This window comes from Nyctereutes procyonoides, unplaced genomic scaffold (assembly GCF_905146905.1).
Source record: "Nyctereutes procyonoides isolate TBG_1078 unplaced genomic scaffold, NYPRO_anot_genome, whole genome shotgun sequence".
NCBI lineage: Eukaryota > Metazoa > Chordata > Mammalia > Carnivora > Canidae > Nyctereutes > Nyctereutes procyonoides.
In genome coordinates, this window is record NW_026575020.1 from 14,475,551 (window position 1) to 14,487,650 (window position 12,100).

Sequence of the window (12,100 nt, forward strand, 5' to 3'; positions counted from 1 at the left end):
CCCCCAGGCCTCTGTCATTTGTCCTGTGGCCTATCTGTCCCCATCTCTACCCTATCTCAGACACCCCAGGACCTCAGCCTCCAAAACCTCAGCCAGAACATTATTTTACAAGGACACTTGCCAACCTTGAAAGGCAAGGTACCCCAAGGCAAGGAAAGAAAAGTTATTGTGGTTGAGCTGCATGAGACTGCAGCGCCACCTAGTGGTTCTGGGGCCAAATGGTCCCGGGTGGTGACATTTTCAAACAATCAATATCTCATTATTAACCATAATCACAACCTGATGTTTACTTTTTGGAGAAATGTTCAGCGGCAAGGGATGCACATGCACTTTTCTGCATGTTTCAGAGTCCTGCTGTCCTAAATGCCACAGTGACTATTAAACAGTGTCCTGCCCATGAGCAAACGGGAGGGAGCAGAGATTGATTGTATATCTTTTTCATCTAAGCTACTCACCAAAAACAAAGCATCCGTTGAAGCCACTGACCTTTCACTAACTGCTGGAAGGAAAATGCTTGATAAATAATAAATAGACCACTACTGGATGATGCTTAGAACCAGCTTTTAATTAAAAGAACGGACCAACTAGAAGGTCAGGTGACTGACATTTAAGTTCCAGTCCAAGACAAGCCTCAATCGAGGGTAAAACTATACCCCAGATGTAATTTCATTGTCAGCTACCATTCAACAAAAATCCTCTGTCTGTAATACATATGGATGGAAGGGTTGGTGGCAGTGACATCCTGGAGGGGACATAGCACTCAACTTCCTGCCTCCTTTGCCTTCCCCTACCGACCTCTTAAATGCCACAGCAAAAACAAAAAAACAATTGTCTGGTTCAGCATCTCCATAGAAACTGCTCCAACACCTGGCTCATCCAATCACACACCCACATGCCACACTGAGCGCTACCTAGGAGTGACCTGGAAGCCATTTCCTGTCTTTCTCACAGGAGGGCAGGTGCCCTTCCTCTGCCAGACAAGGTAACTTCAACCAAGTTGCTCACTGAACCTGCTCAGGCATCCATCTCACTGAGCGCCGTCAAAGGCTCAAAACACATGACTGACCTCGCCAGTCAGTCCTCCACCTTTGGGTTGTTCTGGAAAAGAGCTCAGGAACACGGAGACCCTGCACGAAGTCATAATCTCGCTCCCCTCCCCACCACACACACATACTCACCTTTCCCTGTTCCTAGCTCCACATTCCTGAGGTAGTACCAGCACTTCCACGACCAGAGCCACATCTTGTTGTCTGCTCTAGTGCCCACATAGTCAGGAAAATTGCCAGCCCAGTTCTGAGTTAGGCCTGGTCATAGCTGAGAGCCTAGAAGGATGGAAGAGGCCCCACGACTCCTGCACGCCTGTCTGGGTTCCCAAGAGCAGAGGCAGCACCGGGCTCAGAGATAATCTTATCCCACATGAATGACTTTATTTTTTTTAAAGATTTTATTTATTTATTCATAGAGACACACAGAGAGGGAGAGAGAGGCAGAGACACAGGCAGAGGGAGAAGCAGGCTCCATGCAGAGAGCCCGACGTGGGACTCGATCCAGGGTCTCCAGGATCACGCCCTGGGCTGCAGGCAGCACTAAACCACTGTGCCACCCGGGCTGCCCGAATGACTTTCTTTCTTTCTTTTTTTTTTTTTTTCCGAATGACTTTCTTTAAAGAGAGAATCTGTGGAATGTTTTTAAGTGGCCAGCCATCATTTATTTAAAAGAAAGGTATCATTTTAAAAAAATCAGGAATCCTTTGGGAGTACCAATTTTCCTATAATACCACTTTATCTGAGAACATGATACTAAATATTACACAAAATTACAAAAAGACTTGGGCTTGCCTTTTAAGGACACATGATCAAGAATCAGGCGTACCAAACAAAATCGAGGAACTCTAAAAAACCTTATATATCCAGGACCACATAAAAAAAGCCTTGCTAGACAATGGTGGAAGATGTGGGACCTGTTTCCTTTTTTAGCCTTCTCGTTCCTCCTGTCCCTTAACTAAGAGCATTCACCTGGCTCAGCCCCCAACACCCTGTGCCTCTCTGCACTGTCCTTGGAGAGTTCATTCATTCTCCTAGCTCCAACCCTTACCCCTATGCAAGGGACTCCCTCTCCATCTTCCAGACATCTCACTTATCTGTCTGCTATTTGAACGATGCAATATCTCCTCTCAGTATGTTGAGAACTGAAGCCCTCTTCCCAACCTTGCTGTTAGTGATGCAGCTACTCTTCTGGTCACTCAGGTTTGTAGCCCTGGAATCTGCCTCCAATTGGCATGGCTGCAGAGAGCAAAGTCTGACAGGTCTCCTCTTCCCGCCCTCCCTGCTCCCTGCCCATTCCACCAACCTCATTCTTTGGATCACACCTGAGTGAATCTTCCTTCCACCTGATATTGCTTTCACTACATTACTTCCCTGTTCACAATTTATTATACCCCATTGAACAACTTAAGGTAGTTACTGAGGCCACCATGATCTGACCCCACACTATCTGTTCAAACCTGTTTTCCACTACTCCTCAAGAATAACAGAAGCATCTATCACACATATTGTAAATGAGCTTTGCATTCTCTGTCTCCATTTTCAAAAAACTAACTAGAAGCCAGAGGCAAACATTTTCCCTACTTTGTAGTCTGAGACCCACATAGGCACAAAGTCGTATCAGCAAAAACAGGAGTAACCTGAACTAGTCCCAGATCTTCAAACTTGTCCTTGCAAACTGCCCTGTAACCTGGATACATGCTTTTCCTGCCTTCAGCTCAGCAAACCCACACTGGAGGGCCCACCCCAAAAAGGCTGTTTAATGCTTCAGTGGTATAAGGAAGAATTTCTGCACCTGTTTACACTGAAGAGAAAGAAGGTAGCTCCCCCTGGAATGCACGACCAGGGGGAGGCAGGTGTGCCAACTGAATGTGCATTAGTACAGCCTGGAAAGGGCTCAGTAAGGGCCTGGAGATCTGATTTGAATGTCAGGTAACATTTCCAAGCAGGTACCACTTTTCTTTTTTTTTTTTTTTAACTGAGCTTTATGCCCAACATGTGGATTGAACTCAGGACCCTGAGATCAGAAGCCGCATGCTCTACCAACTGAGCCAGCCAGGAGCTCCTGAACAGGTACCATTTGGAAATGGCAGTGAAAAGTTTTCTAAAGACTGTGGTGGCAGGAAGGGCGCTCCCAGCAGGCCTCCTTCATGCATACTTCAACTCCCCCTGCCTTTCAAGGCTCTCCATCCAGTATTCCTGGACTAGTCCAGAGCTGGCTCCTCCCCGACTCAAATCATTATTTTAGACCATAACTTAAAAGAATTCCTGTTCATCTTATTGTTTCCAAAGTCACTCATCTTCTCAATTAGATTTTAAGCTCCCTAATGCAAGAATGAGATTGCACTTCCATTCTCTCTGAGCATCTCTATCCCGACAATGGATTTTGCCCACACCAACTGTGAGAAGGGCTCTGAATTTCCCAATAAATTTCACTTTCACTAGTTTGACCACCGAAATTCAACCTAACGGAAGTTTGCTATGTCTAGTCTCTCTCCCTTCTACCAGGCTTAGGCTCTCCTCAGGGAAGAGTCTAGTCTGGTTTAAAAAGATGGAAACGAGGGTGCCCGGGGGACTCAATCATTGTGTCTGACTTTGGCTCATATCATGTTCTCTGGGTCCTGGGATTGAGCCCTACCTTGGGCTTCACACTCAGTGAGGAGGAGTCTGCTTCTTTCTCTCTCTGCCCCTCCCCCACTCTGTTCATGCTTTCTCTCTCAAATAAATACAATCTTAAAAAAAAAAAAAAACCAACATGGGGGTCCCTGGGTGGCTCAGCGGTTTAGCGCCATCTTCAGCTCAGGGCATGATCCTGGAATCCTGGGATCAAGTCCCATATCAGGCTCCCTGCACGGAGCTTGCTTCTCTCTCTACCTGTGAGTCTGCCTCTCTCTGTCTCTCATGAATAAATAAATAAAATCTTAAAAAAAAAAAAAACAAAAACAAGAACATGATGGAAAGGTACTGGTGGGTTCCAGAGATACAGGCATCTCCGTATTCTGCTGGTGGGAGTAGAGCTGAGTAGTCTCTATGGAGGACAATTGGACATTAAAGACCAGCTCTTCCAGTAGTATACCACTGAGAAGGATGCAGCCACACAGCACTGGCCTTGTCTGCAGCACGAGTAAACACAGAGCCACTTTTGTCACTTGGGCACTGATTAAATCACTATGCAACCACACAAAGGATCTGACATGTTAAGTGGGAAAACGAGGTAAAGGACAGCAAGCACAGTGTTCTAATGCATATCCCAAAATACTCCTGGGAAGGAAATGGGGATAGTGGCGGCCTTAGGGGAGAGAAACAGGTGGCTGGAGACGGATTTTGGAAAGGAAACCACCCTTTTACCTAAATTCTGAACCATCTGCATGTATAGTTTTTTAAAATAATGATGCATCAGGGGCACCTGGGTGGCATGGTGGGTTAAGCATCTGACTCAGGTTTTAGCTTGGGTCGTGATCTTGGAAGATCAAGATCACCATTCAAACTGGTGGTGAAACTGAACCCAGGATTGGACTCCACACTCCGTGCAGAGCCTGCTTCAGGTTCCCTCTCCCTCTCCCTCTGTGCCCCCTGCTCATGCTCTCTCTCTCTCTAATAAAAATTTTGAAAATATATACATCAAACAACTTTCTAAAAATGTCTTCACCATTATGGCAAAGAAACTACCTTCGAAGCCCCAGAAACATAAGGTTTAGAAAAGTAACAAGAGACCCTCCCTCCACAATTGTTCCCCTGAGAACAAAACTGTCTCTTCCACCCGTTTAAGTCCTCCTTCCAAGGCTTGGCACTCACTGGCTATGGCTGTTGAATGGATGAACTTTATTTTCCCATCTAAAAGTAAAGCATTCCACAAACGAGGAATTGCAGAATAGTGACAGAGGTGGCAGGGAGATACAGCGTGGCTGAGAATTGCTCTTGCCTCATGTACTATTCACCTTTCATTCGCAGAGCACTGTGTGCCAGGCCGTGCACATGCTGAGATGGGGGCTCTGCCCCTGGTCTACCAGGAGACAAAAGAGACTCTACATAAACAACAGAAAAGCTATGTGAGTTTTAAAATAAAGAATTTCTGAAGCAGCTTATTACCAGTAGCTGAAAACCACTGGCCTGATCACAAAAACAAAGGCTCAGAAGAATATTTCATTTATTCAGCAGAAGATATGAAAATGAAGAAAGGAGAACAGTTCGTACGGTCTTGTAAGTACATCTCTACACCACGGAGACAAGTGGATGGTGGTGGAGAGCAGTGTCTAACTGAGCTGGCCCCCTCTTGGCAATCCAGTTATCTATACTTGTTCTCTGAATTCAGTCTTTAGCTGAATGTAATCGTTTATTCATTCAAATCTTTACTGAGCAGACTATGTTTGGGCATATGCTAATTGTCTCCAGAACTCTTAAGTCTATGAGATTAAAGCTATGGTTTTGACCTTGGTCTATCATCAATGATAGGTTCTTACTCTTACCACAAAGCACAGGTCAGCTGGGCCTCTTAAGCTGAAGATCAACAGCTCTATAGCAAAATGTAAAGATTATGGGTTAACAGAAACAGGTGGCCCAGGGGACATACCAAATGCACAAGTAAAAGCCTGAAGGAGCCAGAAAAGAGAAAGATACCTGAGAACCAAATATAGCTAACCCACATGTTAACACAAAAATCCAAGCAAACCTAGTCAGAATGAGTCCCATTCAAACAATGCTTATAAAGGTTTCTTCATGTTATTTACACTTTTAAAGTAAATTTACTTTATAAACAGTCAGGGAATTCTTTATTTAATATCGTCCCAACATAAAAGTTCATTTAAACCGTGAAACTGAGATTTATGACAACCTAGAAATAGAAACTAAAAGAAGACAAACATATTGCCTTAGAGACTGTGAAACATTTACACAGTTCAACTGTTAAAAACAGTTCAACATTCATCTAGTGAACACAGTTTGGATGTCAGTATACACGGTATACAAGTTCTTCAGGGAGGTGAAAGACCTTTCGACTGTTCTTCAGAAGCCTCCGAATGCTGGTCCTGTGGAAGTTCTTGCAGAGGCTGGTTTTTTTTCCAATACTGTTTGGGGTTCGGCATCCTTGGGTTCAGATTTCCAGGAAACGTGACTACCTTCCTTGTGCTTAAAAGGACATAAATATATCACATGGATATTGTCATTTTTGCTCCACTGACTGGCAGAAGCTGTATGACTAAGCACATTCTACCATGGAGTCAAACTTAACATTAATATCCCAGGTCAAATTCTATTGTAACAAGCAACATACAGGATAAAAATCCCTACAGAATCATAATTTCAAAAGCCCTAATGACAACTCACTTGTTCCAAATAGCAGTTACTATCACATTTCAGTATATGTGTGTGTGTGTATACATGTATCTATTTTTTTTAACTTCAGTATATTTAATACCAGTATTTGACCTGGTGTTCAGGGACATAAGCCAAGGTTGTAGAAGGAAAACCAAGCCTTCCTTTAACTTCTAACGAACTGACAACTAATCCTAATAAAAATCTTACTTAAAAAATACTCACAGTCCTTGCTTCTCCTACTCGTCTCAAAATGACACCTTCTGCCAATAAAGCCTTCCCTGTTTCCACAAATAACTTCTCTTCATCTGTTTCTCCGAGTTTCTGGAGCTCAATGTATTTCTCCACAAACCTGGAATTCCAAGCAGTCACATCTGAGGTCTGTATATCTAGAGTCCTCAAGATACACTGTTACACAGTATCAAGCATTCCCTCAACAGGTCTTCCTACAGGAGCCAGGGCTTTTTCCTCCAGTGGAATTCAACAAAATTCCTCAAAATGCTAACTAAATTCCTTAAAAAACAAAAAAACTAACCCAGGACTTGTAAAATGACTTACTGTTGACAGGTAGACTTGAAGTTTGGATTGAACAGATCAAAAACTTTCTGACCAGATCCATAGGCTGAATAAAATTTCCTAGAAAATATAAACAACACAGTGTAAATCTCCATTTATAGATCATGGCCAAGAACTGAGAAAAAAAAAATTACTAGGCCAGGCACACACTTTTTTTTTTTTTTGTAATAAGTAGTGCATACACATAGTAAATACACCAAATATTACAAAAAGGTATCCAATGAAAAGTTAACAGTCCTGCTCACCTGTCCCCAAACCCCCAGTACCTTCCCAGGAAGCAGCACTAACTAGTTTCTTGTGTAACCATCCAAGAATGTTCTAACATACAACCATATACGCATTTATCATTCCCTGAACCCAGTGACACAGTTTAACAGGAAACACTACTACACATCTTGCTTCTTTTTTTTTTTCTTAAAGATTTTATTTATTTATTCATGTAAGACAGAGAGAGAGAGAGAGAGAGAGAGAGAGAGAGAGGCAGAGACATAAACAGAGAGAGAAGCAGGCTCCATGGAGGGGGCCTGATATGGGACTCGATCCTGGGTCTCCAGGATCACACCCTGGGCTGAAGGCAGACACTCAACCGCTGAGCCACCCAGGCGTTCCACATCTTGCTTCTTCTACATAATAGTTCTTAGAGATCATTTCAAATCAGTGAACTAGATTGTTTTCAATTTTTTGCTCCTTTAGACAGTGCTGCAATGATTACCTTTATCAATATTTCTTAGGACACTATGCAAATGAACCTGGAATAAATTCATAAAAACAATATTATTAGCTCAAAGTATGTGCATTTGTAACATGGCCTTATAAAACTGCCAAATGCTTCCCAAAGTGGCTATAGCAGTTTATGCTCACACCAATAATGTAGGAAGAGCATCTATTTCTCCATAACCTAGCTAAACTCTATTTTCCAACTTTTTGATCTTTGTCAGTTTGACAGGTGAAAAATGAGAACTCATTGTACTTTTGCCTTTTCTTATGAAAAACACTGGGCGTCTTTTCATGTTTAAAAGCAAATTGAAGGGACACCTGGGTGGCTCAGCAGTTGAGTGTCGACCTTTGGCTCAAGGCATCATCCCAGTTCAGGGACGGAGTCCCACATCAGGCTCCCTGCAAGGAGCCTGCTTCTCTATCATGAATAAATAAATAAAATCTTAAAAAAAAAATTAAAGCAAATTGAATCTCCTTTTCTGGGCTCTGTCCATGTTCTTTGCCTTCCATTTGGTGGTTTGTGGTTTTTTTCTTGATTTATAAGCAAATTTTAAACCACTATAAATAGGAAATGAGCCCTTTGTCATACCTGTTGCAAATTTTTCCCCCCCAATATGTTGAATGACTTTTGATTCTGCTTGTGGTACTTTCTGGGAGCAGAAAATTTTAATATTTTCATTCATGGCTTTGGGGTTTATGTTGTACTTATAAAGGTCTTTCTCATTCAGATTATTTTTAAAATTCTGTCATGGTTTCTTCTAGTACTTTTATGAGTTAATTTTTTACCTTTAGGTTTTGATATGTCTGGAGTTTATTTTGTTGTTGTAAGTTCTTTAAAATAGCAAAAACACTAAAAAAAAAAAAAGCCACAAAAATAAAGGTTCAAAAATTTATTTAAATTCAAAGTATTATCATCTTGGCATTAAAACTAATAAAAAAGGGAGTAGTAAAATATTCCACATTCTCCAATAACCTATCAGCCAATTCCTACTATCCATGTAGACACAAAAGATTTTTTTTTTTTAACTTTGAGAGAGAGAGGGAGAGAGCAAGTGAGCATGCAAGAGAATGCACACATTAGCCAGGAAAGAGGCAGAAGGAAAGGGAGAGACTCCAAGCAGACTCTGCATGGTGCCCAATGCAGGGCTCAGTCCCAGGACCCTGAGATCATGACCTGAGCTAAAATCAAGAATCCAATACTCAAAAGACTAAGACACCCACAAATGATTTTAATGTATAAATCCTGACTAAGGGATCCCTGGGTGGCTTAGCAGTTTAGTGCCTGCCTTCGGCCCAGGGCGTGATCCTGGAGTCCCAGGATCAGGTCCCGCATCAGGCTCCCTGCATGGAGACTGCTTCTGTCTCTGCCTCTCTCTCTGTCTCTCATGAATAAATAAAATCTTTAAAAAAAAATAAAATAAAAATAAATAAATCCTGACTAAGTGCATGCAATGAGCCCACCCAGAAAAGCAGTGACAAAGTATTTAATGCCCCCAAAGATCTCAGATATTACCCTGAAAATTTATAAGTAGAGTTAAGAACATACTTGTCCTCCCACCTCAAGAAGTATTGGAGGCCAGGGGAGGAGAGTCCTCAAATGAAAGGGGCTTAGACCTCAAATAAGAATATAATGACTTCAGGGATCCCTGGGTGGCGCAGCGGTTTGGCGCCTGCCTTTGGCCCAGGGCACGATCCTGGAGACCCGGGATCGAATCCCACGTCGGGCTCCCGGTGTATGGAGCCTGCTTCTCCCTCTGCCTATGTCTCTGCCTCTCTCTCTCTCACTGTGTGCCTATCATAAATAAATAAAACAAAAAAAATTAAAAAAAAAAAAAAAAAAAGAATATAATGACTTCAAAGAAGAAAAAAAAAGAATATAATGACTTCAAAAATTGTTTTCTTACATCCAGAAATAGAGATAAGAATAAGGGAGGGTATGGTAGTTGAGTATCTGACTCTTGGTTTTGGCTCAGGTCATGGTCTCAGGGTCAAGGGATCGAGCCCTGCTTGGGGCTCTGAGCTCAGCATGAAATCTACTTCTCTCTCTCTCTCTCTCTCTCTCTCTCTCTCTCCCTCCCTCCCTCCCCCACCCCCTCGCCTCTACTCTGGTGTGCATGCTCTCTCTATAAAATAAATAAATCGGGATCCCTGGGTGGCGCAGCAGTTTAGGGCCTGCCTTTGGCCCAGGGCGCGATCCTGGAGACCTGGGATCGAATCCCACGTCAGGCTCCCGGTGCATGGAGTCTGCTTCTCCCTCTGCCTATGTCTCTGCCTCTCTCTCTCTCTCTATCATAAATAAATTTAAAAAATTTAAAAATAAATAAATAAATAAATCTAGGGTGCCTGGGAGTCTTTCTCCCTTTGTGCAAGCGCTCTAAAAAATAAGTCTTAATAAATCTTTAAAAAAGAATAAGGAATATGCATTACGTTGTACAACTTCTGATCTTTTTTATTTTTTTTAAGATTTTATTTATTTATTCATGAGACACACAAAGAGAGGCAGACATACAGGCAGAGGGAGAAGCAGGGTCCCCACAGGGAGCCCGATGTGGGACCTGATCCCAGACCCTGGGATCACTCCCTGAGTCAGAGGCAGATGCTCAACTGCTGGGCCACCCAGGCACCCCCGATCTTAATATTAAAAAAAGAAAGAAGGAAAGAATCACATAAATTCTATGTACCAAAAACTGACATCAATATTTCAAGGAAAGAGTGCCACCTGAATGGCTCAGTGGTGGAGTGTCTGCCTTTGGTCCCGGTCTCGATCCCAAGGTCCTGAGATAGAGTCCTGCATCAGCTCCCCGCAGACAGCCTGCTTCTCCCTCTGCCTGTGTCTCTGCCTCTTTCTGTGTCTCTCATGAATAAATAAAAATCCTTAAAAATAAGAAATTCAGGGAAAGAGCTCTGCCCCCGATTCCCAGTGAGCTGACCTCGTTGAGCCTCCTAGTCCGCATGAATAAAATGGACACAAGATACCTATGTTGTAGGGTCAGAGTAAGACCTAAGTTAGAGAACGTTTTTTTAAGGGCTTACCATAATGCTAATAGACGCACAGCAAAGGAAAGCTGTAATTACAGTAATCAGTCCACTGCTGGGCTCCAGATTCTACTTGCCAGAACTAGTTTCTCTCACATATGCACGGGGCACTGACTCCCTGACTGGGTAGCTACGCAAGACCTTCTCCATAGGGCAAGCCCTGGCTGGACTCGGGTTAAAGTTATCAGACCGCTCGCTCGGTGTTTCCTTCCAAAGTGTTGCTGCCTTCTGCCCACCGTGCGGGCTTTGCACTCACGCTCTAATCCGATCCTCCGGGTACAAAATGTCCTGGATAGCAGCTTTCGCTTTGCCGTATCGCAAGCGGGGCCTCCGGAAGACCGGCTCTCTTAGCGGGGGGAAGGCATCATATATATCAAACCAAAGGGGCTTCTCCTTCAACACTCCAGCCCGAATCAGGTCCCGAGTCCTTATGGAAGGAAAAATAACGAGGGTGGGTCAGGGAGGCCAGCCTGCGTAATCCCAGCCTGGGGCACCAGCAGGATCACGGAGTCCGCAAGACAGAAGGGGAAGGAGGCCGGGACACGCGAGCTCCCCACCCACAGTTGATAGTTCCATATTCCAAACCAACCGCACAATGCTCAGAGGGTAAGTCCTTCTGTTTTGTCGCGTGCGTTCCACCCCCTTAGCCCCATCCCCATCGCGTCCAGGGAAATGCACAGGTGGCCCGGCGCGGCCCACCTGCTTCTTCCTCCTTCCGTCTTCCTAGCGAACCGCACTCGCCTAACGGCACAGGTGCGGCCGTGAACGGGAGAAACACATTCAGGGAGTGGCGTCGTCAAGCGCAACCTATTCGGAGGCAGGAGACCGCACGAAAGGCCTCGCCCGGCTCAGACCCCCGCATTCCGGAGAATGCCTCGCCGCGCTCGCGGACGCACCCAGGAAGAGCGGGAGCGGTCGAGAGCCCCCGCCCGGGGGAGGGACCCTCAGCCCACCCCGGGCTCGGAGCACGCACCGCGAGAAAACGCTCCCCACGGTCTCCAGCCGGCTCCTCGCCATGCCTGGCGCCTCGGACGCGGAGGGCCTGGGGCTCCCGGAAGCGGAAGCGGAAGCGGAAGCGCCAGCGGCAGGCGAACTAGGCCGCTGGCCGAGCCGAGGATCGCGGCGCTCTCTCCACAGCCCCCGCCGGAGAGCCAGGCCAGGCAGAAGCAAAGGATGGGCCGAACTGGCGCGGCCCTCGGCCCTCGGCCGGGTTCAGACGGGAGCACTCGATAGCCGAGCCGAAAAGGGCGGGAGCGGGCCAGAGCCGGGCAGAAGCAATACACGACCGATCGGGGGGGGGGGGGGGGTGCGGCGCGGAGGGAAGGCGATGGGCGGCCAGGGAGGCGCAGCCTGCGTCTGGGGAGCCAGCCAGCCCCGGACACGCGTAAGGCGGAGATGAGCGGTCGCCCCGGCGCTAG

At 45.3% G+C, this 12,100-nt stretch overlaps 1 protein-coding gene across 1 annotated transcript; it reads right to left on the reverse strand.

The window, feature by feature from the left end:
- Positions 1-5,173: 5,173 nt before the first annotated feature.
- MRPS23 (mitochondrial ribosomal protein S23) lies at positions 5,174-11,810 on the reverse strand. The gene is made up of 5 exons (XM_055336173.1): positions 11,656-11,810; positions 10,939-11,109; positions 6,912-6,989; positions 6,579-6,705; positions 5,174-6,167 (listed from the first exon to the last, which is right to left on the reverse strand). Exons 1-5 carry the CDS (start codon positions 11,697-11,699, stop codon positions 6,045-6,047), a joined length of 543 nt encoding a protein of 180 aa, XP_055192148.1. The 5' UTR covers positions 11,700-11,810; the 3' UTR covers positions 5,174-6,044.
- Positions 11,811-12,100: the final 290 nt, after the last annotated feature.